Source organism: Pteropus medius, unplaced genomic scaffold, assembly GCF_902729225.1.
Source record: "Pteropus medius unplaced genomic scaffold, Ma_sr-lr_union100, whole genome shotgun sequence".
Lineage (NCBI taxonomy): Eukaryota > Metazoa > Chordata > Mammalia > Chiroptera > Pteropodidae > Pteropus > Pteropus medius.
Genome location: NW_024353905.1, coordinates 979,432 through 1,006,537, shown reverse-complemented (window position 1 = coordinate 1,006,537; position 27,106 = coordinate 979,432). Strand labels below are relative to the sequence as shown.

The window sequence follows — 27,106 nt, the reverse complement described above, 5'->3', positions numbered from 1 at the left end:
TTATTTATAAGAATGTTAGAAAAACAAACTTTTTGATTTAAAAAAAAAGAAAGTCTACTTAACCTAATAAAGAAGTTGTTAATCAGATCAGACTTCCTTGGTTACATGTCCATAGTCAAGATGGGGGTTGAGGGCGAACTGTAAGGATATATGTGAGATCCCAACGGTTTGTGGTAGGTGGAATAGTGCCCCCCGTCGCCAAAGTGTAAATTCCTGGAACCTGTGACTATGTTTAGTTACATATAAAGGGGAATTGAGGTTGTAGGTGGAATTAAGGTTGCTAATCAACTGACTTCAAAGTAGGGAGATGATCCTGGATTATCTGGGTCAGCCCAATGCAATCAAAAGGGTCCTTTAAATTAGAAGAGGGAAGCAGAAGAGAGGGTTGTAGAGAAGATGCGAAGAGGGAAGCAATATCAGAGAGATACAACATTGCTGTCTTTGAAGAATGGAGAAAGAAAGCCACAAATCAAGGAATGCAGGTAGCTCCTAGAAGCTGGAAAAGGTTGTCAAGCAGATTTCCTTCAGAGTCCCTGGAAGGACAATGCAGCCCTGCCAACACCTTGATTGTAGCCCAGTAAGACCCATGTCGGACTTTTAACTTACAGAAGAACTACAAGATAATAAATTTGTGTTGTTTTTAGTTACTAATCTGTGGTAATCATTTACAGCAACAACAGAAAGTGAATGCAGAACTTAAGAACAGGAAGGCTATTTTGGTGATCCTCATAAAAATAGAACTGAAGGATAGATATAGATTGAGGGCAGCTTTGGGAGTTTAACAGTAGAAGCATGTGGACCTTCAGTCTAATGCTCTACCATTTATTGCTATACTTTATTTTATTATGTTTAGTTCCCAAATACATGGCTTAACCTTTTTATGTAGTTTCTATTCTCCAGAACTTTCAGGTGGCTTTGTCTTGTTATGATCTCAAAGCATTCTTTCACTTTTGAATCACTGCTTAACTGGCCTTTGTCAGATTCCAGAGATTGAAAATTTGACAGACTCTGCTCATCTTTTTCATGCCATGAAATGGGTCAGACCCATTGCCCGGTCTGTTATTGGGCTCTTCCTCAGTCAGGTGTCCACCTGTTTTGTGTCTCAGCCCATCAGTAATGATGCTAGCAACTAGGAATATCTAGGGGCACTTACCTGTGCTCTTACTACTTGCGGAGAGTCCCCACAGACAGTTTCCCTGACTGGAACCAGTGTTGTGGGTAGACCAGCTCTTGTGTTCTTACTATGATTATAAGAGGCACTGAGCAACAATCAGGGAACTTTGAATAAACTAGGTTTACTATTCACAGGTGCTAGAGGACACATGGCATGCCTGGGGCCACACAGTGAGGTCTTGGAGTAGGATGGGGGACAGAGAGAGAGAAAGAGAAACGGAAGGTGAAAGCCTGGCTTTAGCAGGGTTGAGGGTAAGGTGTCTAGGTTTGGTTTTACTTTTATTTCCTGCTTTGAGATGCCTAGGGTTTTGCAGATTCACTCTTTATTGAGGAATTTAAAACATAAGAGTGGGAATTAACAGGAAGGGAAAGCAGGGTCAGTCAAATGATCAGTTATCTAGGTCAACCAGGACTTTCTTAAAACTGCACTTAATGGACGGATAATGAGATAAAAGCCTGGCTTTTTATCTCATTGTGTAGTTGGCAATGTGTTTATCTGAGATGATTGTCTTTGAAATAGGTGACTCCACAATCAAAAGCTTCATGTCAGGCCCTTATACTGCATTATCTACATTATCTCTTTTTAATCTGCCATAGCCAGAGGCATGGTATCCCTTGATAAAAACGCCTTTTGCAAGTGGCTTTTTTGATGCAGAACATTGCCTTTGAGATTCTTAAAGTTATTTGTGTTATAATAGCTTGTTCCTTTTAATTGCTGACTAATATTCCATGGTATGGATGTACTATGGTATCCATTCACCTGTAGAAGCACATTTGGATTGTGTCCAGTGTTTTGCAATAAAGCTGCTATAAATATTCATGTACAGCTTTTTGGGTGAACATAAATATTCCGTTTACTTGCATAAAGTACCCAGAAGTAAGATTGCTGGCCCCGTAAAATCGCTTGGAAGCCTTCCTTCCTCTTCAATTTTTTGGAATAGTTTGAGAAGAATAGGTGATAATTCTTTGAATGTTTGCTAAAATTCACCTGTGAAGCTATCTGGTCCAGGACTTTTTGTTTGTTGGGAGTTTTTTGATTACTGATTGAATTTCATTAGCAGTGATCGGCCTGGTCAGATTTTCTGTTTCTTCTTGATTCAGTCTTGGAAAATTGTATGTATCTAGGAATGTATCCATTTTCTTCCAGATTGCCCAATTTGTTGGAATATAATTGTTCATGGTATTTTCTTATAATCTTTGGTATTTCTGTGGTGTCATTGTCACTTCTCTTTCATTTCCGATTTTATTTATTTGAGTCCTCTCTCTTTTTTTCTTGATGAGTTTGGTTAAAGATTTATCAATTTTGTATATCTTTTCAAAGAACCAACTCTTGGTTTCATTTATCTTTTGTATATTTTTTAGACTATTTCATTTATTTCCTTTTTGGTCATTATTATTTCTTTCCTTCTACTCACTTTGGGCTTTGTTTGTCCTTTTTCTAGTTCCTGTAGGTGTAAGGTTAGATTGTTTATTAGAGATTTTTCTTTTATTTTGAGGTAGGCCTGTATTGCTATGAATTTCCCTCTTAGAACTGCTTTCACTGTGTCCCATGGATTTGGGGTCGTTTTGTTTTTGTTTTCCTTTGTCTCAAAGTCTCTTTTGATTTCTTCCTTGATCTCATTGTTAACCCATTCATTGTTCAGTAGCATGTTATTTAGCCTCCATGTGCTTGTGTGTTTTTCATTTTTTTTCTTGTAACTGTTTTCTAACTTCCTACCATTGTCAGAGAAGATGCTTGATATGATTTTAGTCTTCTCAAATTTATCGAGGATTTTTTTGTGGCCTAACGTGTGTCGTGTCCTGGAAAATGTTCCATGTGTACTTGAAAAGAATGTATATTCTATTGCTTTTGGGTGAAATGCTCAAAAAATATCATTTAAATCCATCTGGTCTAATGTGTCATTTAAGGCCTTTGTTTCCTTGTTGTTTTTCTGTCTGGATGATCTATCCATTGATGTCAAAGAGAGTGTTACAATCCTCCACAATTACTATATTACTGTCACTCTCTCCTTTTATATTCGTCAATATTTGCTTTCTGAATTTAGGTGCTTCTACATTGGGTATGTATATGATTACATGGGGTCATATTCTCTTGTTGGATTGATCCCTTTTCATTGTGCAGTGTCTTTCTTTGTCTCTTGTTATAGCCTTTGTTTTAATTAAAGTATTTTTACTGATATAAGTGTTGCTACCAGCTTTTTTTGATTCTTTCTATTTCATGAAAATATCTTTTTCCATCTCTTTATTTTAGTCTATGTGTATCTTTCAATATGAAGTGGAACTCTTGTAGGTCGCATATGTATAGGTCTTGTTTTCTTATCCATTCAGCCACCCTATGTCTTTTGATTGGAACATTTAATACATTTACATTTAAAGTAGTTGTTGATATATAGTTATTGCCATTTCATTATTCATATTTTTAATCTTTTCTTCTTAAAGAAATCTCTTTAACATTTTTCATAATACTGATTTTCTGGGACCAATTTTTTTTTCTTTATTTCTTGTGAGACTTCCTTTTTGTTCCATGGTGTATTTGGTAGTGTGTTGTTTAATTTCCAGGTGTTTTGAGGTTTTTCTTGTTATATCTTTGTTACTAATTTGTACTTCAATTTCATTATGACCAGAAAATATCTTTTTGATGTTTTCGATTCCTCTCAATTTGTTATTGTTGGTTTTGTGAACCAGGATATGGTCTATTATGGTGAATGTTTCATGTGCATTTGAAAATTATATATGCACTGTTGTTGCTTGTTCTATAAATATCAGTTAGATCTAGATCTTTGAATAACATTGTTCAGTTATTCTATATCCTTGCTCAGTTATTCTATATCCTTGCTCATTTGCTCTCCACCTCTTGTACTGTTTACTGAGAGAATAGCGTAGAAGACTTCAACTGTAATTGTAGATTTGTCTGTTTCTCCTTTCAGTTCTGTCAATTTTTGCCTGATGTATTTTGATACTATTTTGTTAGTTACACACACATTTAACATTGTTATGTCTTCTTGGTAAATTGACCCTTTTATCATTATGTAGAGTCCCTCTTTATTCTTGGTTGTTTTTGTTTGCTTTGAGGTCTGTTTTGTTTGATTTAAATACCATTTCATTCTTCTTTTGGTTAGTGTTTGCATGGTGTATCTTTTTCATCCTTTAAGTTTTAACCTACTTATGTTATTTTTGAAGTGAATTTCTTACAGCTTATGGTCATGTTTTGGTTTTGTTTTTAAAAAATCCATTCTGGCAATCTCTCTCAATAATTTTAAAGCATTTATATTTAATGTAGTAATTAATATATTTGTATTTTGATCTACCATATTTTAAATTTGTCTTCTGTTTGTTCTGTTTTTTATTCTTTTTTCCCCATTCCTGCCTTCATTTGTTTTTTTTCAATCTATTTTAGTATTTCATTTTAATTCATCTGTTATGTTTTTTCTATATTTCCTTGTATATTTTTAGTGGTTGCTCTAGGGATTATGATATACTTCTCTTTTCAGTTTACTTAAAATCAGCCTTTTACCACTTCAAAAGGCTTATTTCTTCTTTACAATTTTCTTATGTATTACTTCTACATATATGGAAAACTCCATCACACTGTGTCATAATTTTTCTTTCTGCTTCAGTTTCAGAACTCAAAAACGGAATACATTTACCCAGATTTCTATTATTTCTTTTGGTCTTCCTTCATCCCTGCTCTTTCATGTTACCTACTGGTATAATTTCCTTCTGTTTTAAGATCTTCTTTTAGTTATTCTTTTAGAGTATGCCTGCCGGTGACAAATTTTCTTAACTTTTTTCATCTAAGAATGTCTTTTTTCACCTATACTCCCGAAGGATATTTTTGCTGTATATAGAATTCTGGGTTATAGGTATCTTTTAACATTTTGAAAATATTATACCATTTCCTTCTGGCTTCCATGATTTGTTATGAGAAATCCGCAGAAATTTGAATCATTGTTTTCTTGTATGAAAGCATTGTTTTTCTGTGATTGCTTTCCGAATTTTTTTATTCTCTTTAATTTTCAACAATTTTTCTATTTAAGTTTCAGCAATTATTTTGTATATAGGCAAGGATTTCTTTGTTTATTCATGTTGTGGGTTCACTGAGCTTTCGAATATTATATAGGTTTATGTCTTTTGACAGATTTAGGAAGTTTTAAGCTAATATTTCTTCAAGTATATTTTTTCTTTTCACGCTCTTCATTCTCTCTGGTACTCTGATGACACAAATTTTAAACCTTTTCCTATTGTCCTATAGGTTCCTTAGTTTCTACTCCTGTTTGTTTTTCAATCTTATTTCTCACTGTTGTTAAAATGGAATTTTTCTTCTGTCATCTCCATTCTGCTATTGAGTCCATCCAAGGAGTGTTGTTGTTGTTGTTGTTGTTGTTGTTGTTGTTGTTGTATTTTTTTGGTTCTAAAATTTCATTTATGTTTTCTATAATTATTTCGTTGCTGAGACTTTTCATTTTGTCATGAGTTTCAGTAGTTTTTGTGATTATCTGAGCATTTTTTGTAATAGCTGCTTTAAAGTTTTTGTCAGATAATTCCAACATCTTTATCATCCTTGAATTGGTATTTTTGATAGTCTTTTCCCATATAAGTTTAAATTGACCTGATTCTGTAAATGCCAAGTCATTCTGGATTTTATCCTGTACATTTTGAATATTCTGTTATGAGTCTCTGATGTGTTTTTAAAATGCTATGTAGTTGTTGATATTTTTGTTACAGGAAATAATCGACCCAGTTATTTTTACCTTATGAGTTCCAACCTATCTTCTGTGGTTTCAGTTGCATTGCCGGTTCAGTTCCAGTTTTGGTTTAGTTGCATTACCTCTGCAATGCTCTTCAGATCTGTCCCACATGTGGGTCTCCCAGTGGTCAGTCTCAGTCTTGGGCAATTGTTTGTTAATTCAGTTCTTATGTCTTTGGTATGCTGAATAGGGTCAGATTCATATATGCACAGCTCAATGGTAAACTCAGGAGTTAACAACTAGCTTTTCTCAGTTCCTCTCTCCCTACAATATCTCTAGTGCTTTCTGATTCCCAGCGACTCTTTTTTCTGTTCTTCAGCCAGAAATTGAGGATTTCAGTTAATCTGCTCTTTTGTACACATCTACCACTGTGCACATGTCCGGACCAAGCTTTGGGAGGTTAGAGAGAGCAGTGAAACAATAGTGATTGTCCTCACCCTCATAGGACCATAACTCCCCTGATCAGGAAGGAGAGGTCCTCTCCCTTAGAGTTTGGCTTCTATGAACTTACATTGTGATTGTGGATTCTGCCACCACAGGATTGCTTGGGGGCTAGGGGAAAGAGTATGGAGAAAAGAAGAAAAAACAAATTTCTGTACTTTGCAAGAACTTTATAAGTTTCCTTTCCCATTTCTCATGCCAGAAGTAGAGGATTTCCTCTGGAGGTCTCTTTTTCAATACCCTGGTGCCCACATCTAGGTTAGCCATGGGGTATCGGATAAGAAAAATTGGTAATCTCACTTTTTTTTTTTGATACTTTGAATTTTGGTCATATTTGCTAATCACCTACTACTGTTTACTATTCAGAATTCTCAGATAGCTGCTCCATGCATTCCATCCAGCTCTTATGGATGAACTAAATATATGAAGCCTGTCTGCCCTGTAGTGTATAGGTACTGCTGTCTCTACTAAAAAGTAAAAGTTTTTACTTTTAAGCCTAGATTTCTGAGAGTGGTCCATATATCTGCACTGTTTAGTATTTAGCCAGGGGTTGGTCAGAGGTTGCATTTACATGTCAAGTCAGAAGAGCTTCCACTTTCTGCTGATGGATCTGTGTGTGGGCTACAAAACTCATTCAAACTTTAGGCCATATTCTAGTCTGACACAGTTTTTATTTTCCTGTGGCATTTCTCATGCCTCCTCTTTGCATGTTCAGACTCTGTTAGCCAGTGATGTGTGTATATTTTGGGACTTCAAATCTGTTGTGCATGTGACGATTTTCCAGTCAACTTGAGATATATGGAGAATTGATCAAGCCTCCTATGGCTTTATCACTTCCCAGATCGCCCTGTTAATTTCAGGTTAATAGAGTCACTGCTTCTAAAACTCTAAATTAAGTGAGTTTACTACCACAGCAGCAGCAGTAGCAAAGCTTATTGTTTTCTTAGCCTGCCCTGTCTTGGTTGAATTAGTGGACAGAAAGAGCTGGGGCAGGGGATGATGGAGCAGTCCTGGACAAAAACGCCACAGATTGCAGTTAGTTCTTACCTGAACTTAAGTAGTTATCACGAATAAACGCTTCTGATTTTGTTGTATGCCTTTTAACAAATTCCAGATTGCTGAAATGTTTATTTTTGAGAGTTTTGTCCAGTTTATTATTGTTTTTGAGGGAGAGAATACAATAATCTCTTCACTGTCATGCTGAAAGCCAGAAATTATTTTTTAGCTTGTAGGAAGGACAGTATCTGAGTATTGTACTTCTGTTAAATTAACTTGTTTATTAAAATGTTTATATTGGTTCCTAACCAGACTTAATATAAAAATATTGACTCATTAAGTGGGAACTAAATTATCTTCATTTTCTCTTTCTTTTATGAATTGAGGCCAAGGTTGCAAAGACAAGATGCTCCACACACACCTTCTAATGGTTTTGTTACTTTATTACCTATCACAGGAGCAGATGATTTTCTCTCTCTAGCTATAATAACTCTCTTTCTAAGCTCGCTGACATTTCATGTTTTTCCCATTCCCATTCGGTCAAGATTGGTCGATACATTTGTTGGCCTTAGCGCAGCATTTCACAAACTGTCAACAAAGAGTTAATAGGTGTTGCATGGTCAAATGGGAAATGCTGGATTCAATTACATAAAAACCAGTTTTTGAACTGTAGAACCTCTTAGATCCTTTAATGTGCTAATATACATTGAGAGTTTCCAAGAAAGGAAATAATATACATTTCCCCAAACAGTTTTATCAGAGAACCCACTTTTCACAGAACACATTTTAAGAAGTACTACCTTAACATACATAAGAAACCCACATCCATCCTTCCCTGCCCACAATTATACCTGTTTTGTAAGAAACATGAACTTGTGTGGTATTGCAATGTAATGGTATCCACAATGTAGGTGTAGTTTACCTTATAACATGAGTACTGTGCTAAGCTGTGCAGGAAAGAGTTAACACAGTAGGGACAAGACTGCTATTTTTAGAAAGGTCTTTTTTCAAGGTTTGCCCTTGGCTAGCGTGTATAAACTTGGTTTCACTCTGTTCCCTAACTGATGAGTGTAGTTCATTTTGCCTAGGTTGTTGGTACAAATAATGTGATTTATGCTGAATGCCTCCTTTCCTTCTTAGAGTTTGGAATTTTGGTACATGCTAGGCAGAAGGTGACTGCATGACTAGTTCCTGGTAAAAAACCATGAGTACTGAGTCTAATGGGCTTCCCTGGCCAGAAACTGGCATATATGTCGCTGCATTTTTTGTTGCTGAGAGAAAAGAGCATGCTCAAGTGTGTCTCCTCATAATAGCACGAGAGCATAAGTAAGTGTGTGCATGAATTTCTCTTAGATTCCTGTTTCTCATTTGAAACCTTGCCGATCCTGTCATGCATCCTTTTGCTATAATAAGCTTATCCATGACTACAACTATATACTGAGACCCGTGAATCGTCCTATTGAATTCATGAATCTGTGAGTGGTCTTGGGGATCCTGAAACACAAATGCATTACATAAACTCAAATCCTCTAAACAACTCTAAAATAGGTATAAAATTAGTGCCTGTCTTTTATAAACAAAGAGACTAAAGCTAGTGAGATTAAGCAACTTCCCTAGGAACTTGGTTCATAAGAGGGAATCCAAATCTGTCTGACTCCAAAGCCTTAGCTCTTACTATTGTACTGCATTGCCTCCCAATATCAGAAATTGTGTCTGCAGTGGGTTTAGAGTAGGCAATGGAAAATCATCCTGAGTGACGGTAGTCTGAGACAGCTTCATACAGTAGGTGGAATTTGAGTTGTTATTGAAAAATAAATGGACAGGATTAAAATTGATGAAGTAGAGTGGGAAGAGTATTGTCAATAGATATAAATGAGTGAAATGGAGGGTTTACATTGAAAGGTTTTTCTTCCATACTTAAAAAAATAACAACAACTTTTGGCAACTGGCACAGATTGTGCTACAGTTTGATTTAAGATGATGTATCTGATCTAACCATAATTATATGTTTAAATTTAATAAATGAGATAATATGTTTAATGATGAGATAATATAGCTGTTCTACAAAGACAACCATGACTACCAAGGACTTTGCCATCTAAACAAGTTGAAAACTCACTATTGTTAGTATTAAGAAACTATTTAGACTATTTAAAACTTTTATTTTTGAGAAGAGTAAAATGCTGAAAGCAGCATTTAATTGACATTAATCTGGTGGCAATGTAAACAATGTATTGGCTAGAGCCAGGGAGTGAGTCTCTTTAGATCACTACAATCATAGTAGTCCATATATGAGATGATTAAATGCTTAGAGAGTTGTGGAAATGAAAATAGACAAGAGATGTTGTATAGGAAGAATTGCCATGATATGGTGATGAACTGGATATGTGTGTTTGTAGGGAGATCTAAAGGAGCTGAGTCTGAGTAGTTTGGAGAAAATGTGGTATCTTTAACAGAAATTGGACACTTAGGTGAATTGTCATGCCAAGACCACAATAGGTTTAACTCTAGTTGTACTGAATGATTTATTGACATCAACTGGAAAAACATTTGAGACTTGGTTGTGAGGATGGATTGAAGAGTGGTCAAAGTTTGAGATAAGAGATTTGCAGTTGGGCGATTACTGAAATTATCTGAATGTAGGCATCACTTTGGGGAAAAATAAAAAGAGCACCAAGGACCAAACTCTGGTTTTATTCATTTCATCAATAAGAAATGAATATTAAAGAGCACCGTTGAAGTTAGAAAGTAACATTACTAGCTTTTATAAAACACGTTTGTAGAGTACTTCTTTTAATGTGCATTGATTGGGTATTTTCTGGTTTGTGAACTTTAAATTAAGTGGTCTTTTTAGTATGATATGAATAACTTTTAAATCAAGTCTATAAATGTTTCTTCCATGTGTCAAGAGTACTTAGACACTGAATAACATTCAAATAACATTTTTTTTCTTCTCATATGTCACATTGTTCCTGGTAACTTTTGGAAGATTTGTGTGTAGATTTTTTGGTTGCTTACTTAGAAGCAGTCTTGCCTCGGCTCCTCTTTCATTTAAATACTTGTCTTGTTTATTATTTCTTCCTCCACTGTTTGCTATTGTGCCACTAGTGCAGCAGCCATCATTGATTGCTAATTGAGTGTTCAAGATCACTTGTTCCACCAGAGTTGTACATAAGAAACCTGACACTGGGGTTTCCCTAAGTACAGAAGTGTCCTTAAATGAATGACATTCAAACTTAGTTCTATGCAACAATTTTTTTTAGAAACTGAAGGGAATGAATCCAAAAATACTTCTTAAGAGAAGCTGGGTGAGCAAAAATGCTGGCATTGATATGTATATGTTTCTGGCTATCTTTTTTTTACTCCTACCTGCTGACATTTTTCCAGGGTAAGAACACAGTATAAAGCCTTTAGCTCCAAAGTCTTCCCCAACATTGTTGTGCTGTTCATTCTCTCACTGGAGATGACAGAGAATTAGATGAATGTGCAGAAGAATAACAGGGGAAAAATGATGTTTTTATTATAGGCTGACTTGTGTGTCTTTGGGTTTTGAGTCTTAGAGAAGTAGGAATTCCAATAAGATTGGTATGTCATTTTGGTACCTAATGGTTGCCCAAAATTAGTAAACATTTTAATAAAACTCTTTTGTATATGTGAATATGTTCCAATTAAGCAATTGAACTCTTAAGCAATTTTTACTAATGTTTCCATTTAATATATAATCTCCTTGAATCTAAGCTTTCAGTTGTGCAGGGTTCATAGAGAATCATAGACTATGTATAAATAATCATTGAGATTATCATGTTCTTCTTTATTAAATAATTTCCTTATTCATTTCCCAATTTATTGGATGGGTTGGCATGGTACAATGGAAAGCACACTGACCTAACAGTCAGGATATCTGGGTTCTAGTCCCAGTATATAACTCTAGCATTTTACCTTCTGGATTTCAGTCTTCCCATCCAAAAACACAGTGATACTTGCTGAACCTGTATCACAGGCCTATTATAAGTTTCAAAGAAAATAAAGAAAAGTTCTTTGAAAATGTTACTATGGTGACTTCTTTCATTATTTTTTGCATTTTATGTATTTTTTCAGTTAAAAAAAAATGTGCCATAACAAATATACAAGAAATTTTCACATGTTTATTTAAATAAATTCCTGGAAATGTTACTGTGCTTAAATTTCAGAACTGTATTTTCTAAAATTCATTTTAGAACCACTCTCAGTTTTGGCTTATAATCAGTCAGAGGAATTGGAACTTTATGAATCTTTTCTATGAGAGTGATTTAGTAAGCTTTATAATAGTACTAAATAATATAAAGACTAGTGTGTTGTTCAGATTAGGAAACTTTTCAGGTGGAGACACCTGTAATTGATTTCATTCTATTTGTACATCTTGTGCTCCAGACCTCATGAGGCCCACAAACCATCTACATCTTTGTTTCTGCTAATTAGATATACATTCTTTTTATCATTAACAAACAGAAATGTCTATCGGTTAAAAAAAATTAAATGAAATTCTAGTTTTCTGAAGCTCGTTGCAAGTCAGTGTAGTATCCTGAAAAGAGAGAGTCCTTGTCTAGGTTTCAGAGTTACAGGCCTGGCTCAACTGGTAACTAACTGCAAGAACTCAGGCATGTGAGTTTACTTTTTCTGGGCTTTATTTCCCCGTTATGAAACTAGTGGTTTGGATTCTACTTCTAAAGCTCTTTCTGCTTTTAACAGTCTATGATTGTTGGTTTTTTGTTGTTGTTTAGGAGAAATTTAGAATTTACACCTGTCCCTGACAAGTCAAGTTCCAAATGACCTCCCCTTTTTTTTACATTTTTATGTCATATTCTTTTTTATTAAATTTATTGGGGTGACATTGGTTAATAAAATTATATAGGTTTCAAGTGTACAGTTCTATAATATACCATCTGTATATTGCATTATGTTCACCACACAAAGTCAAATCTCTTTCCATCACCATCTACCTCCCCCTCCTCCCTTTCCGTCTGGTAACCATTAAGCTGTTGTCTGTATCTATGAGTTTTTGTTCGTTTTGTTCATTTGTTGCTTTCAAGTTTATATTTCACACGTGAGTAAAATCATATGGTTCTCAACTTTTTCTTTCTGATTTATTTTGCTTAGCATGATATCCTCGAGATCCAACCATGTTGTCGCAAATGGCAGTATTTCATCTTTTCTTCTGGCTGAATAATATTCCATTGTATATATGTACCACATCTTCTTTATCCAATCACCTATCAGAAGACACTTCGGTTGTTTCCATGTCTTGGCCACCGTAAATAATGCTGCTATGAACATCAGGGTACAGATATCTTTACAGATAAATGTTTTCAAGTCTTTGGGGTAGATACCCAGAAGAGGAATTGCTGGGTCGTTTGGTAATTCTATTCTTAACTTTTTGAGGAACCTCCCCACTGTTTTCTATAGTGGCTGTACCAATTTACATTCTCACTAGCAGTGTACGAGTGGTCCTTTTTCCTCACAACCTCTCCAATACTTGTTCTTACTTGTCCTGTTGATGACAGCCGTTTTTAACAAGTGTGAGGTGGTATCTCATTGTGGTTTCGATTTGCATTTCCTTAATAATTGCTAGTGAGGTTGAGCATCTTTTCATATGTTTGTATGTCTTCTTGGGTGAAGCATTTGTTCAAGTCCTCTGCCCATTTTTTAATTAGATTATTTTTTGTTGTTGTTATTGAGTTTTATGAGTTCTTTACATATTTTGGATATTAGCTCCTTATCAGAGGTATTATTTGCAAATATCTTCTCCCATTCAGTTGGTTGCCTCTTTCTTTTGTTGATGGTTTCTTTTGCTGTGCAGAAGCTTTTAATTTGATATATAGTCCCATTCATTTATTTTCGCTTTGCTTCTCTTGCCTTTGGGACTCTACCTGTTTTAAAATAAGGACAGACATTTTTATTTTTTTTATTTTTTCATAAAAATCTAAACATTTTATATAACCATAGTAGTTTCAAATCCCTACATTCTTAGTGTACATTCATCTTTTTTATCTTTTCCTTCTTTTTAAAAAATTTTTATAATGGAAAATTTCAAACATATAAGAGACTGGTATAATGAACCTTTTTTTTTTGCCTGTTACTTAGTTTAAAAAATTGTCAACTCATGATCAATTTTTTTAAATTTATAATGTCCCTCCCCCACTACTTTCACAAGATTTTTAATACCAAAGAATTGGGCTGACACCTAAATGACATCATAGGTTGATCCATTTATCTAAATCCTTTTGATGCTTCAAGAGACCAATTAAATAGGTTTTCCATTCATTCTGCCTAATTTTGTAGCTGACTTTTTCTAATTGTACGCCCAAAAGCTTAATTTAGAAGTGTCAAAGGATTATCATCTTGGCTATCTTAGTTTTAATGGGAGACTGACTGTTGTGGGGCTTGTTGGCCTGGGAGATGGAATTTCCCATGTTAGTTTTGAGATCTGTAGAGTCTAAACAAACTTCTAGGGAAAGCTAGTTCTTATGTGAATGTCTGCAGTCGAACTGTGAATATCCCTATAGAACTGCTTTACTCCCTAGAAGAAATTTTTCCTCAGGCAACCTCACAAAAATTCTTAGTCACCTAAGAATACCCAAGCAAGGACAAGCGAGAGCTTACTGTAAGGTTCTCCAAGGCATAGGCCCCTCTCTCTCAGGGTGAACCCATTCTAGGGTGCCTTGCCTCTCTCCCCCAGGCTCCCACTGGCTTCTCCGGGATTGGCTGCATTACCACACTGGATGATTCCCCGTGCCCATCTGTGCCTCTCTGGATTCGGGGTTCTGAACAACTATTGTCATCCCTTTGGCTATTCCAATTGGGGAAGCAAATGTCCTTTTTCTTTCAGAACTAAAGAGAATTCAGTATCTCATTTAACCAGAAAAGATTTTGTTCAGACTCTCTGTAATCAATCTAATTAAAAAGCCAAAATTAAAAGCCACATTAAAAGGATTTTCTGAGAACAGCTCAAATAAAGTCATGGCCTGCTACTTAAGGCAGGGAAGTCGAGAATTTCGAGAGAAGACTCACCCAAGTTCACCCGATGTGAAGCAGGGAGCCGGTGGGGCACAATGGGCCCTTCCTTGTACCTAGCACGCAGCATGTACCTGGGAGGGCTTCTTCGGAATCTTGCTGACTAAGCCAAGTAAATGTTGACCTAAGAAACGTCCAAACCTTTAAAGAATGTTTATGGGTTTATTTAAGCCAAACTGACAACATATGCTGGGGAGCAAGATGCTCCCCTGTGATTGTTTTTTTAAAACTCTTCTCTCTAAGTATCTATCTGAGGAAACTGATGAAAAGATTGAGATTGACACTAAATTTTTTTAGAGATATTTAACTTATACCTAAATTTACCATATAATGTTGCCATCCAAACGAGAGGAAATTTTTGAGAGAGAAAGGGGTCCTGTTAGTAATTACTCCCGGACAATAGCTTTAAACCAGAACTGCCCCAGATAAACCGAATGTCTGGTTACTCTATGTGTACCCCATAGTCTGTCAACTGCATTGTTGCCCAAAGAAAGGTATTTATCAGTATTAATTCCTTTCCATGGTTTCCCTGTTTTTTTTCTTCTAGATCCACTGTGTGTGGAAAATAATGCAGCATCATGCCAGCAATCTCCAGCCAGTAAAAAAGGGATGTTCACAGATGACTTACACAAACTGGTGGATGATTGGACAAAGGAAACTGTTGGAAATTCTCTTATTAAGCCAAGTTTAAACCAACTTAAACAGAGTCAACACAAACTAGAGACAGACAACTGGAACAAAGTATATGAAGTAAGTTGTAGCCTCTTTATTTATGAGAACTAAAACCAAAAAAAAATTGATTCACTTAGGCCTATGGTTACATCACTATGAGAGTGTAGTGTGACTTGACAACATATAGACTTTTTTACTTGTCTAGATTCATTATGTCTTTGAGCAAATTTTCTTTTAGACTAGGGGTCAGCAAACTTTTTCTGAGAAGGGGCCAATTAGTAAATATCTTTAAGCCATGCAGCTGCAGCTACTCAACTTTGTCATTGTAGTGCAAAAGCAGCCATAGACAGTACATAAATAAATAAATGGGCATGGCCGTGTTCCATTAAAACTCGATTTGCAAAAAGAGGTGGCAGGCCTTAAATTGCTGGCCCCTGTTTTTGACTATTATATCAAGAAACACACACACACACATCAGGTACCAAAAAAGAGCATCTCGAGTGAGGGTTAGTTAATTCCATCCTATAGTGCAAGAAGAGTTTGGGTTTTGAAAAAAAGCTATCTTATGTTGTACATCAGTATTCTTAGAGTCAACAAGTTATCATATTTGTTCAATATGAAAAAGAATTATAAAGCCCTTTAAGTTAGAATATTATTAAAGGCATTTTAAATTTATGGACAAGATGTTTAGTTAATTGGTTATGGCCTTAGTCAGGTGTATATACAATTGAAATATACAAAGATGTCCACAATGCCTTCTGGAGTGGGGAGAATATAAGCTTATAGAATAGGACATATAGTATTTATATATAATTGTATATTTTAGATATATGTATATATGCATAGAAATAGGAAAAGCCATTGACAATATGCTGGATTGTAGTATTTGGGCCTTATTTTACATTGTATTTTTCTGTGTTTAAAGTAAGAATCATCTTTTCAAAATGAGCAAATTATATTAAAATGTGAATCAGGACTTAGAATCTGAACCCTCATAATCGAAGGAGATATATCTGTGTGTGTGTGTATGTATGTGTGTCTGTTATGTCTTTGCACATATATGTGTATATATATGGTTATTGCATATAGTTCAGTGAAGAAAGCCTGAAAATACATTTAGTGTTAGTATTGAATAAAAATGTTCAAAAGCCTAGATTTCCCAAACTAGTAAGCAGTCTATCTGCTTGGGGGCTCTGTAGTTATCTTATTCCTGGCACTGATTTATACACAGATAGTATCACCACTGTAAAAATCGGAATCCTTTAGAGGCAGATTTCAAGGCATAAATGTGTTTTTGCTGCCAGTGAGACATCCTCTGAGTGTTGTGTGAATGGAGGCTTTTATTGACTAGTAGGAGGGTGGTTTACTGCAGTATGATGAGGGATGCTTGGAGGAATAGTGAGTAGAAAATTGAGTATGAATGAAAGTGGTAAAAGTCTTTAAACACACTTGGGTTCCAGTGTCAGCTCAGTCATTTACTAGTTTTGTGACTTTAGAGAAGTCAGTTTTCAGGTCTTTGAAACAGGGATAATACCTACCTGCCTTGCAGGATTGCTGAGGATTAAATGAGGTAACACCTATAAAGTACCTAGCACATAATAATATAACTATTTTTGTATTTTTTGGTTCGGTTGCTTATATCTTTGTGTGGAGAGCCCATCTCTCTATCTGATGTTCTTACATGTTACCGTTCTATAGCCTTACTTAGAAAATTTTGTCACAATTATGTGCCAAGTCCCTTCTTATGTGCCAAGTCCTCTACTAGGCACTGAGTTTGATGAGCAAAAACAATTATGTTCCCTTTTCTCATGGAACTTATACTCTGGTGGGACAGATAGACATGAACAGACTTATATAAATAAGTATGAAATTGCAGCCTTAATAAGGACTACAAAGGAGAGATATTGGATACTATACAGTAAGGGACATTTGACCTAGTAAAGGGAAGTCAAGGAAAGCTTTCCTGAGAAAGCGATGTTTGAGCAGAGATCTGAAGGATGAGTATGTATTAACTGGGTAAAAAGGGGCAGGAATGTGATTCCAAGCAGAAAAGACAGCAATATGCAAAAGCCTTGTATGAGGAAAGGGGAAAATGAGGGGACTGAAAAAGTAGGCCAGTTGGGCTGAAGTGAAGAGAACAGAGAGGAGTTGGTGCACGATGAATTTAAGGAGGTAGGAAGTGGTGATGATAGGGAACTTTGTCTTTATTTTAAGGAAGATGGATAGCCATTGAAGCCCTAGGGTGACATGATCAGATTTGCTTTTTGAAAAGATCACTCTGATTTAAAGCAAGAAGAAAGGATTATTGGGGGTAAGGGTAGATGGTGGTAGACCAGTTTTAAAAGTTAGTCACATTAGTTCAGATAAAGAGAAGTTGAGATAAGAGAGAAGTGAACGGATTCTAAGAAATGTTTAAGAGATAAAATGGACCATATTTGGGAATGGAATGGATGTATAGTAGAGGAGCCCTGTCAAGGCTAGGTTTCTGGCTGGTGTAACTGGTTATCATTCCAACATACCAGTCACCAAGATGGAGAACATGAGCAGGCAGTGTGTTTTGGTAGAGGAAAGGTCAGATGTTTGGTTTTGGCCATTTGAATCTGAGATGCCTTTGAAATATCCAAGAGGAGATTAAATATAAGTTGTCTCCATTTCAGTCTTTTTAAAAGATAAAAATCACATTTTTACTGTTTATAAAATAATGTTTGTTATAGAATTTAAGCAATGTAGAAAAGTACAAATTTTAAAATACCACCTTCAAATCCCACTGCATAGAAATAATAATGTCACTTTTTAGATAAACATAATTTCATGTATCTTTCTGTATATGGATACATGAAAACAACTTTATATAAGAATGCATTCATATAATATGTGCTGTTTTGAATCAGAAGTATCAAATTTTATTTTATTTTAACAGAACAAAAACACTGATGTAAAGAAGAGATTGCTGAACTTTAAATAAACGGGTTTTTTCACCTCAAGAAATATTGTCATTTATTCTTGACTCAAGCTAAAAATCTTTACCCTAACTCTTGAGTTTGGAACTTTAGTTGAAAGTTTAGTTGAAAGAATTTTAGCTTGACCATTCAATTTAGAAGAACTAAGCATTTGTTACTGATACAAGCTCTCCTTTAAGTGAGAATTATTTACTTCCATTAGACTTACTATTCCCATATGCATAAGATTCCAGTAATCTCTATAGATGTGCATAATCACAATATATGATAAGAATAATTGGGCAGGAATATATTTTCTCATTAGTGCCAAAAACCTAATTGTCTCGAGTTTAAATTTCCAAAAATATAACAAATGTCTGACTTTATTTTAGATAGTGAGTAGAAAAGAGTAGGGAGGTGATGTTTATTGAGCACCTACTATATGCCAGGTTCTTTCCCCTGTGCCACACTAAATCATCTTCCTCTGTTTCCAAAGAATTATGTAGTGTAGTAAGAAGGGCTGTTTGTGGTGCCGAATGAGAGAATGCCTGGGATTGGCGGAAGGAAATAAAAATAGAAGAGAAGTGCTAGCATGAGGAAAGAGACACTAAACTGTGAACAGAGATTTAGCAGGGCTTTGGAATTAGCTGGAACGGTGTTCAAGTCCTCACTTTACTATTAACTTGCTTAGTGTGTTGGGTGTTACCACTTAGTGTATTGGGTGTCACCAATTTTGAGCTTCTATTTCCTTATCTGAAAATGCCTACTTGGCAGGGCAGTTATGAGGGTGAAATGAATAAGGTATGTAACTATGTTTAGCATACAGGAAGGTGTTACAAAAATGGTAGCCACTCATAGTAATAGTGGTAATAGTAAGCCAAAAAGAATAGGAAGGAATATAGATGGGTAAATGCATTTACCAAATAATCTGATCTTTTGTTTTTATTTTTGTTTTTGTTAGAATACTCCATCTACTATGGGTTACACACCAACGTGGATTTCTTCTCTGTCCCAAATCCGTGGAGCTGTCCCAACCTGCCTGCCACAAGGACTCTCACTCCCTTCATTTCCTGGGCCATTATCATCATACGGAATGCCCCATGTTTGTCAGTATAATGCTGTGGGGGGGCCAGGGTATCCAGTACAGTGGGTAGGAATTTCAGGAACGCCACAACAGTCTGTAATAATTCCTACCCAACCTGGGGGACCTTTCCCGCCGGGGATGAATTTGCAGGTGTTTCCAGCTTCATCAGTGCAGAATCCATCTATGATCCCTCCTGGTCCCAAATGAATCAGAGTAGATGATGAAGAAAAGGGAGATTTTTTTTTTTTCAGGAATTAGCACAGGACACCTAAGATATCAAACTTTCTTCTTCTTGGGTTCTGCCGTGTATTCCCTCACTTGAGTTTACTTTCCAGTGTATTTTTTGTTGTTGTTCCAATGTAGTATTTGATATCACTCATTATTCAGTAGAACTGTGCAGTTTATACACAGAATACTGCACACGAAAATGTTTTTTCACTTCAAATCCTATCCTATTTGATACTTGATTTTTAAAAAATACCGTTCAGAATGCTTTAATAAGCTCAACTTGAGCATTACCATTTCCAGGACACTTTCCATGTGTTGCTGAAAAGCCCCCATTTTTTTACTGCTGTCTGCAGGTGGATGAAACTTTGCTTTAAAATGTATAAAAACTATTTAAATTGATATTCCCCAAACGTGGACAAAGTGAGACCCTCCAAGAGCCGGAGTCTTATGGGATTCTTCACATGTTTATCTTAGGTTTACCTTTCACAGAAGGCAGGGTAATGCTGCAGGAAACATTTTGGTGTATAAAATTAGAATAACTTTGTCAACCAATATAGAGAATGAGCCCCTTTTAATGTGATTTTCTTCCCGTCGTCACAGCAGTAGGAGTGAAGCCTTGTTTTAGGTGAGGCGGAGAGAAAGGTAAAAACAGAACTGTAACAGTTCCTTGATTCTGCAGATACTATAGCTGCTATAAGGATTTCGATAGTAATTCAAAGCAGCTATCTCCTTGTTTCTCATGTGCACATTACATTGTTTTTGAGCATCTGAGAAGCATTGGTTTGGCTTGCATTCTTTTGCAAGGGATATATTGCAGCTGATAGGAGTCTTCTTTGGGGGGAATCTTTGTATTTCCAACAAAGAAGATTCAAGTTACACCTTTATTGATCCATTCTTCGGAAGTGAAATTTACTTGACTCACTAGGTTTTGTAAGTTTTGAGACTTACACATGAAACACTGGCTTTACAGGGTTCTAAGAGATGTGGGGTATACACTGTCCTGCAGTGAAATAGTAGACCCTTAAAGGATACTATTTAAGTTGGCCTTAGTTTTTTTTTTGTTTTTTGTTTTTTTTGGATTACCATTTTTTTTAGTTGTTATAATTTCTTGTTAGTATCTATAGTGTCTTATTTTAGATCTTAGATGATTTTGGCAACCTCTTTAGAATATGAGAGAAATCACTGTCAAGTTGCACTTTACTGGGTTTTATCCAGTTTTAGGAGGAGGGGAGGCAATGTCAACATTTACACTTTTGGTTTTCAAGAAGGTTAACTGTAGTAATCTTGAAAGGCTGGTCACAGAGTTACCTAATGCTCAGTCTGTGAAACTCAAATAGAATTCTTAAATGGTAGTTATTGACCACCACATATACATGTTTAGAATACTTCCTTTTCACTCTGAAGATTTCAAGGTCATTTCTGGTACACATTTACCTTAAAATGAGTTCAGTCTATTGGTAAACATTCCAAATTATCGCCCAACATTTCTGTTAACAGATTTTCCTCCATATTCTTCTAAAAATTTTGCCCCATGAGCTTGCCAGGTAATTATGAAAACAATGGGTGTACTTTTTTTTTCTTTGCACAGTCTACTTTGTGACATTCAGTACCCTTTTAAAAAAATGTGTCTTCTGCTTACCTGAGGGTCACATTCACCATCGTGAAGATTCTGTCGCTATCATTTGGGGCATCTAGGGCAGCATTTTGAGAATTGCTGTTGATACGAGCCAGTTTCTTTTCATAAAACACTTGGGTTTGGATGAGTCTTTCTAAATCTTATGTACAGATTCTTCAAATTTCTTCTACAATATTGGTTAGCAAGTTAAAGTGATTTTAGGACATTAGTGTAATGCAAATGCTTGCATTGCAGTGTTTTCCATGTGTACAGAAACAATGTGCCTAAAATCTGTAATTCTTTAAAACTGCTTGTGTTTCATTATGAGTTGGCTTTGTGTAATTACATTGATACTTATAATCTATAAAGTGAAAATACTGCAGGTTTTAAGATTTCTTCATCTGTAGTCACAATCCGTTGAAACAGTGTACCCCAGGATGAAAAAAGCTCCATGGATGACACACACAATTACATTTATTAATGGCTGCTCTATATCACATGTCCCACATTTTGCCACCACCTCTGTTTTATGTATAATTCATCATCAGTTTGCCTGCAGACTTTTGCAGTGCCTTGTAATATTTAGAATCTTTTCAGATTTTTTGCTGGAAAGAAAAGTAGTCTTCTAAAGTTTGAAGATGGTGAATAGTGTACTGCTGTCTCCATGCTGACAGCAGTAGTTGGGTTACATATATGTTATGTATACATTATGTATATATAACATGTAAATTTAAAATACAGAAAAGTGACTTTGTGCAGAAATGAAGAAAACAGTGTTATTCACATCACTGTCGGTTTTTGTTTAAGTTATTTTTTCCCATTACTTAAATGTTTGATTCAGATTATAGTCACTTTGACTGTAAATATTGGCTAGTTTTCTATCTAGGGGATTTTCATTATTTCATAATTTTTGCTAAATCATATGATAGTGTTGTTTTCATCCTTGCTGAGGTACTTTTCCTCCCCAGAAATAATTAATTCTTGAGGTAAAGCTCAGAAATTCCCTTCTTACTTAACAAAGAGCCTACTATGTAACAAGGGCCTTCTACCAATTTCCAAAAAAACATACAAACTGTCCTTTTCATTTTCCTTGTTGTAGGAAAGGATTGTATTAAACCATCCTGCTTGTAAAGTTTATTTGGTGGGTAGTCTATGTGTCCAACCACCATGTTTACTTCTGAACATGCAAGTCTGATGAATAGTATTGTATCTCCATATGTGGCACTGTGAGCATTTCATCATGAAGTACCTGCTGCTATGTTTGTGAAGTTGGGTGTAACATCATAAGAATATGAGACCAGTATTGGTGTAAATCTAATGAAAATAACCCTATGTATATTTGTAGCAGTCTTGAATCTCTATTTAAGGTAATTTGCTGTAATATAACGAATATCTGTTCTGTTTTTCATCTTTTTCTTGCCAGTTTTATATCAAGCATGAATTCTAATGGTTTAACAGCAAAATTATCTGTGAAAGTTTAAAAGGCACTTTTCCGCTGTGATTTTTGGATTGAGTATAGAGTGTATTGAGTGTACAGTATGATGGGATAAAATATCATTTTAGAGCCCCAGATTTAATTCAAGTCCAGTTACTTTTGTTTATCTACCTCGTTTTCAGTGCTGTTTTGGGGTGCACAAGTAAATTGCCTGTGAAACTTGCTTTTTTTCGCCTTGATTCTCAGTATTCTTTCAGGTTATAAATCTGGCCTGCCTCCTTGTCCTAGTGCTCTATGAGTTTGAGATAAGAGGGACCATCAGTCTGCCGCCAATCTGTGTTTAAGCGACGAGAGCCATGTGAAATAAGCTTTGGGGATTTGGGGATGGAGCACAGAGAAATATATCCAGCTGGTGGCAATATAGGACTTAGTTGTAGGAGTTAGTTGTGAAGCAGACAAATGATAAAGTACCTAAATTAGACAGTTCAGTGCCTGTAAATTTGCATCTTTTATTAGAGATGCATTTTCTCATTTGTGTGCCTAAAGGGCTATGGGTTGAAATTGCTTTAACTACCACAGTGAAATATTTGACAAATCCTATAGCTGTGGCCTGTCTTTTAGCATATATAGCATACTGCTAGATATTTACAGTGATATTTTGTTACCTTCAAATAGCAGTATGCTTTTAGTTGAATTGTAGTTGGTGGTAACTGTTTATCCAATCTCTAAAATTTATTGGTGGCATTGACTTTCTTCTTTGCTGTCTTTTCTGAGTAATGAAAATGATGCATTCCTTTTTTTCCCAAAACACTCAGCAAATGTTTGTAAACCATGTGTTCCTTGTTTCACATGTTCACTGTATCTAACACTACAGAATATTTAATGGCAGTAAATACTGTATTTCAGGCTTCATGCACAACTACATTCCTGAGGTATATTTGCCATCAGTTTGGGATTCGATTATTTAATCATTTGTTTGGTTCAGAAAAACTTGAGATATTTGAGATGGTTTGCAGGCCATTTTCTATAATAGATTGTTCATTTTTCATTCTATAGTTTATTGCGGACTTGTTTCTCCCCTCTTTGTTTAGAAGATGAACAAGAAGAGGGGGATACATAGAAAAGGCCATTGATTTGGTAAATGTAATTCTGGGACTGAAATTTAAAAAAAAAAAAAAATCCAGACTGTAAAATGGTGACACTCAAACTTGGTAAACCCTTTGAAATGAAATTACTATGAAATTTTTATGGAGCCAAATGCTTTCTGGTCACCCTGGAAATAGTCTTTGTGTGTGAAGGATGAACACAAACATTGGTCAGGTCTTGACAGCCAATATAGGTAGGGGCCTGGGATAGTAACTAGGTTACACTGAAGTTATTTTCAGTTGAGATAGCTACAAGTGTGTACAAATCAACAGCTCCCATTCTGGAAGGTTTTCTTTTTTTCTTAAAAAAAAAAAAAAAGCCCTCAACAAAAAAGGCTACAAGTCAAGCAAGAAGGGAAGAGAGAAACTGGGCTCTTGAGAAAAAATGTGCCGGTGTAAAATATACTCTTAAATGTGTGCTTGTCATCCTTCCAGTTTTGTTTTTTAAGCAGCATTTCTTTTTCACTGTAACTTAAGATTTCAGTTTGAGGTTTGTGGTCCAGAACATACCCTCAGCAGAAATAGTGACTGATGGGAAAGTGCAGTTGTTCAAGGTCTGTCATGCTAAATCACTTAAAGCTGTAATTTCTTTGATATGAATATTAAGCATGTAGACCTAGTACAGCATGGGAGTCACTCAGGAAGTTTATGCATTTAATAAACTTTCATGCATAATTTACTTTGAAGTATGTAGATTTTCAGTCATTTCTTTACATTTAACATTTAGTTGTATATGTGAACTCTCCTTTATTAATTGGGGAATGTAGCATTATATAGAATGTTGTTAAACTTAATTTTAATCCTTCTTGACATAAACTTTTTTTTTTTTTTTGATAAACTAAGTGATCTGCCTTTAAGCAGTTGTTGTCTTATTTTGGTTATTTGAAACTGTGATTTTTATTTTATTTGTACCCAACCATTTTAAGTTTTTTGTTTCCTGGAAATTTTGTTTTGAAACAAAATAAAGGCTGTCTTAAAATGAGCATGTTATTTTACTAAAATGCTGTCATAGTCACTGCAGTCATCTGGCTTAAGCTGATTCTTCATTTACCAAATGTAATTTAGCAGATTAAAAAAAATTTTTTAGTCCTGTAGGTTATGCTGGCTGAGCAAACTAACCAAGCTGTGTTACCTCTTGATTTATAACTCCAACAAATTTTGAGTTGGACCTCTTTTCCACACTTGTCAATGATCAATAATTGTCATAGTCACTTTGATTTACTGAGTACCTACTGTATTAGCTAGGCTTTTACCTGTGATATTTTTAATTCGCAAAACAATCTTATATACTAGGTCTGTTACTATCTCCACTTTACAGAGAAAATTTGAAGATCAGAGAGATTAGAAATTCACCAAGGTTACACAGGTAGTAAATGGTGAAACCTGGATCCAAACCTAGGTCTGTCTGACTCCAAAGCTCATGGGAGAAACCCCAGGCCACACTGTCAGGTGTACTGCATGAAAAATAATCCACATACATTTACAATAAATAGGTTTTCATCGAATTACTAGGATTAGTGTGTACTCTATTTACATATCTTTCATGAGGTTATATCTTGTACTCGTTTCATAACTTCAGTAGAAGTATATGTGGTAAAAGCAAGGATTCAAAATGTCCCCTTTGCACAAACTTAATTGAGTATTTCCTTTCATATTGATAGTGATTTACGGTCCACCTTTAGAAACTGGTGCATTTAGAAATCTCCCCACATCTTTCATTTACCACACTACAATGACTTAGGAAACTGTTAAATGAGGTCAGATCACTTGTTCATTTGATAATTTAGGTAGAAGTATCATGCATATTTTTATACAGAAGGCTGTGGGGGAAGAGTAAGAGGCCTATCAGAAATATTCGAGATTAGGTAGAGATTTTTTAAAATGTTTTTAAAAATCTATTACCTTGATTTATTGACCCAGGGACTCTGAGGTGTTCTAAGGGAGGATAGAGGTACACAGTAGAACAAGCATGGGCTTTTTTATTCACAGACCTCTTAAAACCCCATTAGGTGGTTGTATTAAATGAGATATATAAAGGCAGCTACCCCTGTCCCTGATTTGCTAATTGTGCTTATTGTGAGACATCGCTGGTGACTTTCACACTAAACTTGCACTTGGGAAGTCAGGCTGGTTTGGAAATGGGCCCCGATTCTTATTATAGTTAATACAGATACCTTTTGGAGTCCAGCAGACCTGGATTTGTATTTTAGCTTTGCAAACTTGGGACAATTGCTTAACATTTCAACTTCAATTTTCTTGTCTATAAAAAGGATAACTGCCTCGGGACGTTGTTTTAAGACTAAATGAAAAAGCACATAAAGGGCTTAGCACTATGCCTGGCGCATAGTAGGTTTGCTCAAATAATAATAATGACTGAACAGACCTTACATATCACTGTTTTAAGAAGAAACAGACATAGAGAGGTGAATAAACAGACTAACCTGTGAGTCAACATGAGGTCTGTAGTTGGAAGAGATTAGGTGATAGAATAAAGTGAGGTTCAGAGGTGAAAGTGTTCAAGTGTGGGGATAAGACAACATACAACCTATTTAAAATGTGCCATCATTGAGCAGCACTAGATAAAAAGTGAGATGACAGAATTAAGTCTGACTAGAGTTGAAGTAGTTGAAGCAATAGTATTTGGGTAAAAGAAGGTAGGTCTTTTGACAGGAGCTTAATAAGATCAGTGAAGGAGTACAGCACAGACAATGGTCTAAATAGAAGCAGGACCTTGGGATAGATATTTGGAAAGGGCTAGCTCACATGTATGATACAAATGAGGAAATAAGCTCAAGAATTTAACCAGTATTTGTAAGGTTTCTCCATTCTCCATTTCCAGCTCAGAGATTTTCAATCTTGATTGCATATTAAAATCACCTAGGAAGTTATTTTAAAAAATTAGTTTCCTGGTTACACAAAAATGTGAATAACACTACTGAACTGTATATTTAAAAATGGTTAAGACAGTTAATTTTATATGTATTTGACCACAATTTATAATAGAATTAGTGTTTGGGTCTCATCCCTATAATTGGTCTTGTTTTAAAACCTCCCCAGGTGATATATTAGTATCATATGTATTAATGTATATTTTATATATACAGGTGGATCATACATATTAATGTAACTATGGTTGAGAGCCACTGTCATTGTTTTCTTTACTAATCAAATGACCTCCCTGTTAGTAGCCAATTGCTGGTTCAAGAAATTCAAGCAATATGGCAGCCTATTAGATCTAATGAATTATTTCCTGTAACCATATGAGCTTATAGCCTCTCAAACAGATCCCCAAGGATTTGGGCAATAGAGAAAGCTAAGTGGACCCCTTGCAGAAACTGAATAGCTAGTTACTATTTAGGTGGAAGATGTCAGAAGACTGAGTCCAATGTGAACTCTCCATGAAACCTCTTTTCGCTTCTCTTCACCCTTCAAGATAATAATTAACATTTACAAGATGCTTACTGTGCCAGTTATTATGCTAAGCACTTTACTACATCATTTAATCTCCACAAGCTTCTGAGGTAAGTCTCGTCACCATCTCCCTTTCAAGCTCCTTGACTGTCTTGAAACTTGCTTTCTC

The 27,106-nt window shown here is 35.4% G+C and overlaps 1 protein-coding gene across 1 annotated transcript in view; it reads left to right on the top strand.

Annotated features, from left to right (window-relative positions):
• WNK3 (WNK lysine deficient protein kinase 3) overlaps window positions 1-23,869 on the top strand; it is a 146,921-nt gene extending 123,052 nt beyond the window's left edge. The window contains exons 22-23 of the mRNA XM_039851421.1: window positions 14,956-15,158; window positions 18,981-23,869. Coding sequence (XP_039707355.1) covers window positions 14,956-15,158; window positions 18,981-19,310 — 533 coding nt within the window. The 3' untranslated portion in view covers window positions 19,311-23,869. The remainder of the gene's footprint in view (window positions 1-14,955; window positions 15,159-18,980) is intronic.
• The last annotated feature ends 3,237 nt before the right edge of the window (window positions 23,870-27,106 follow it).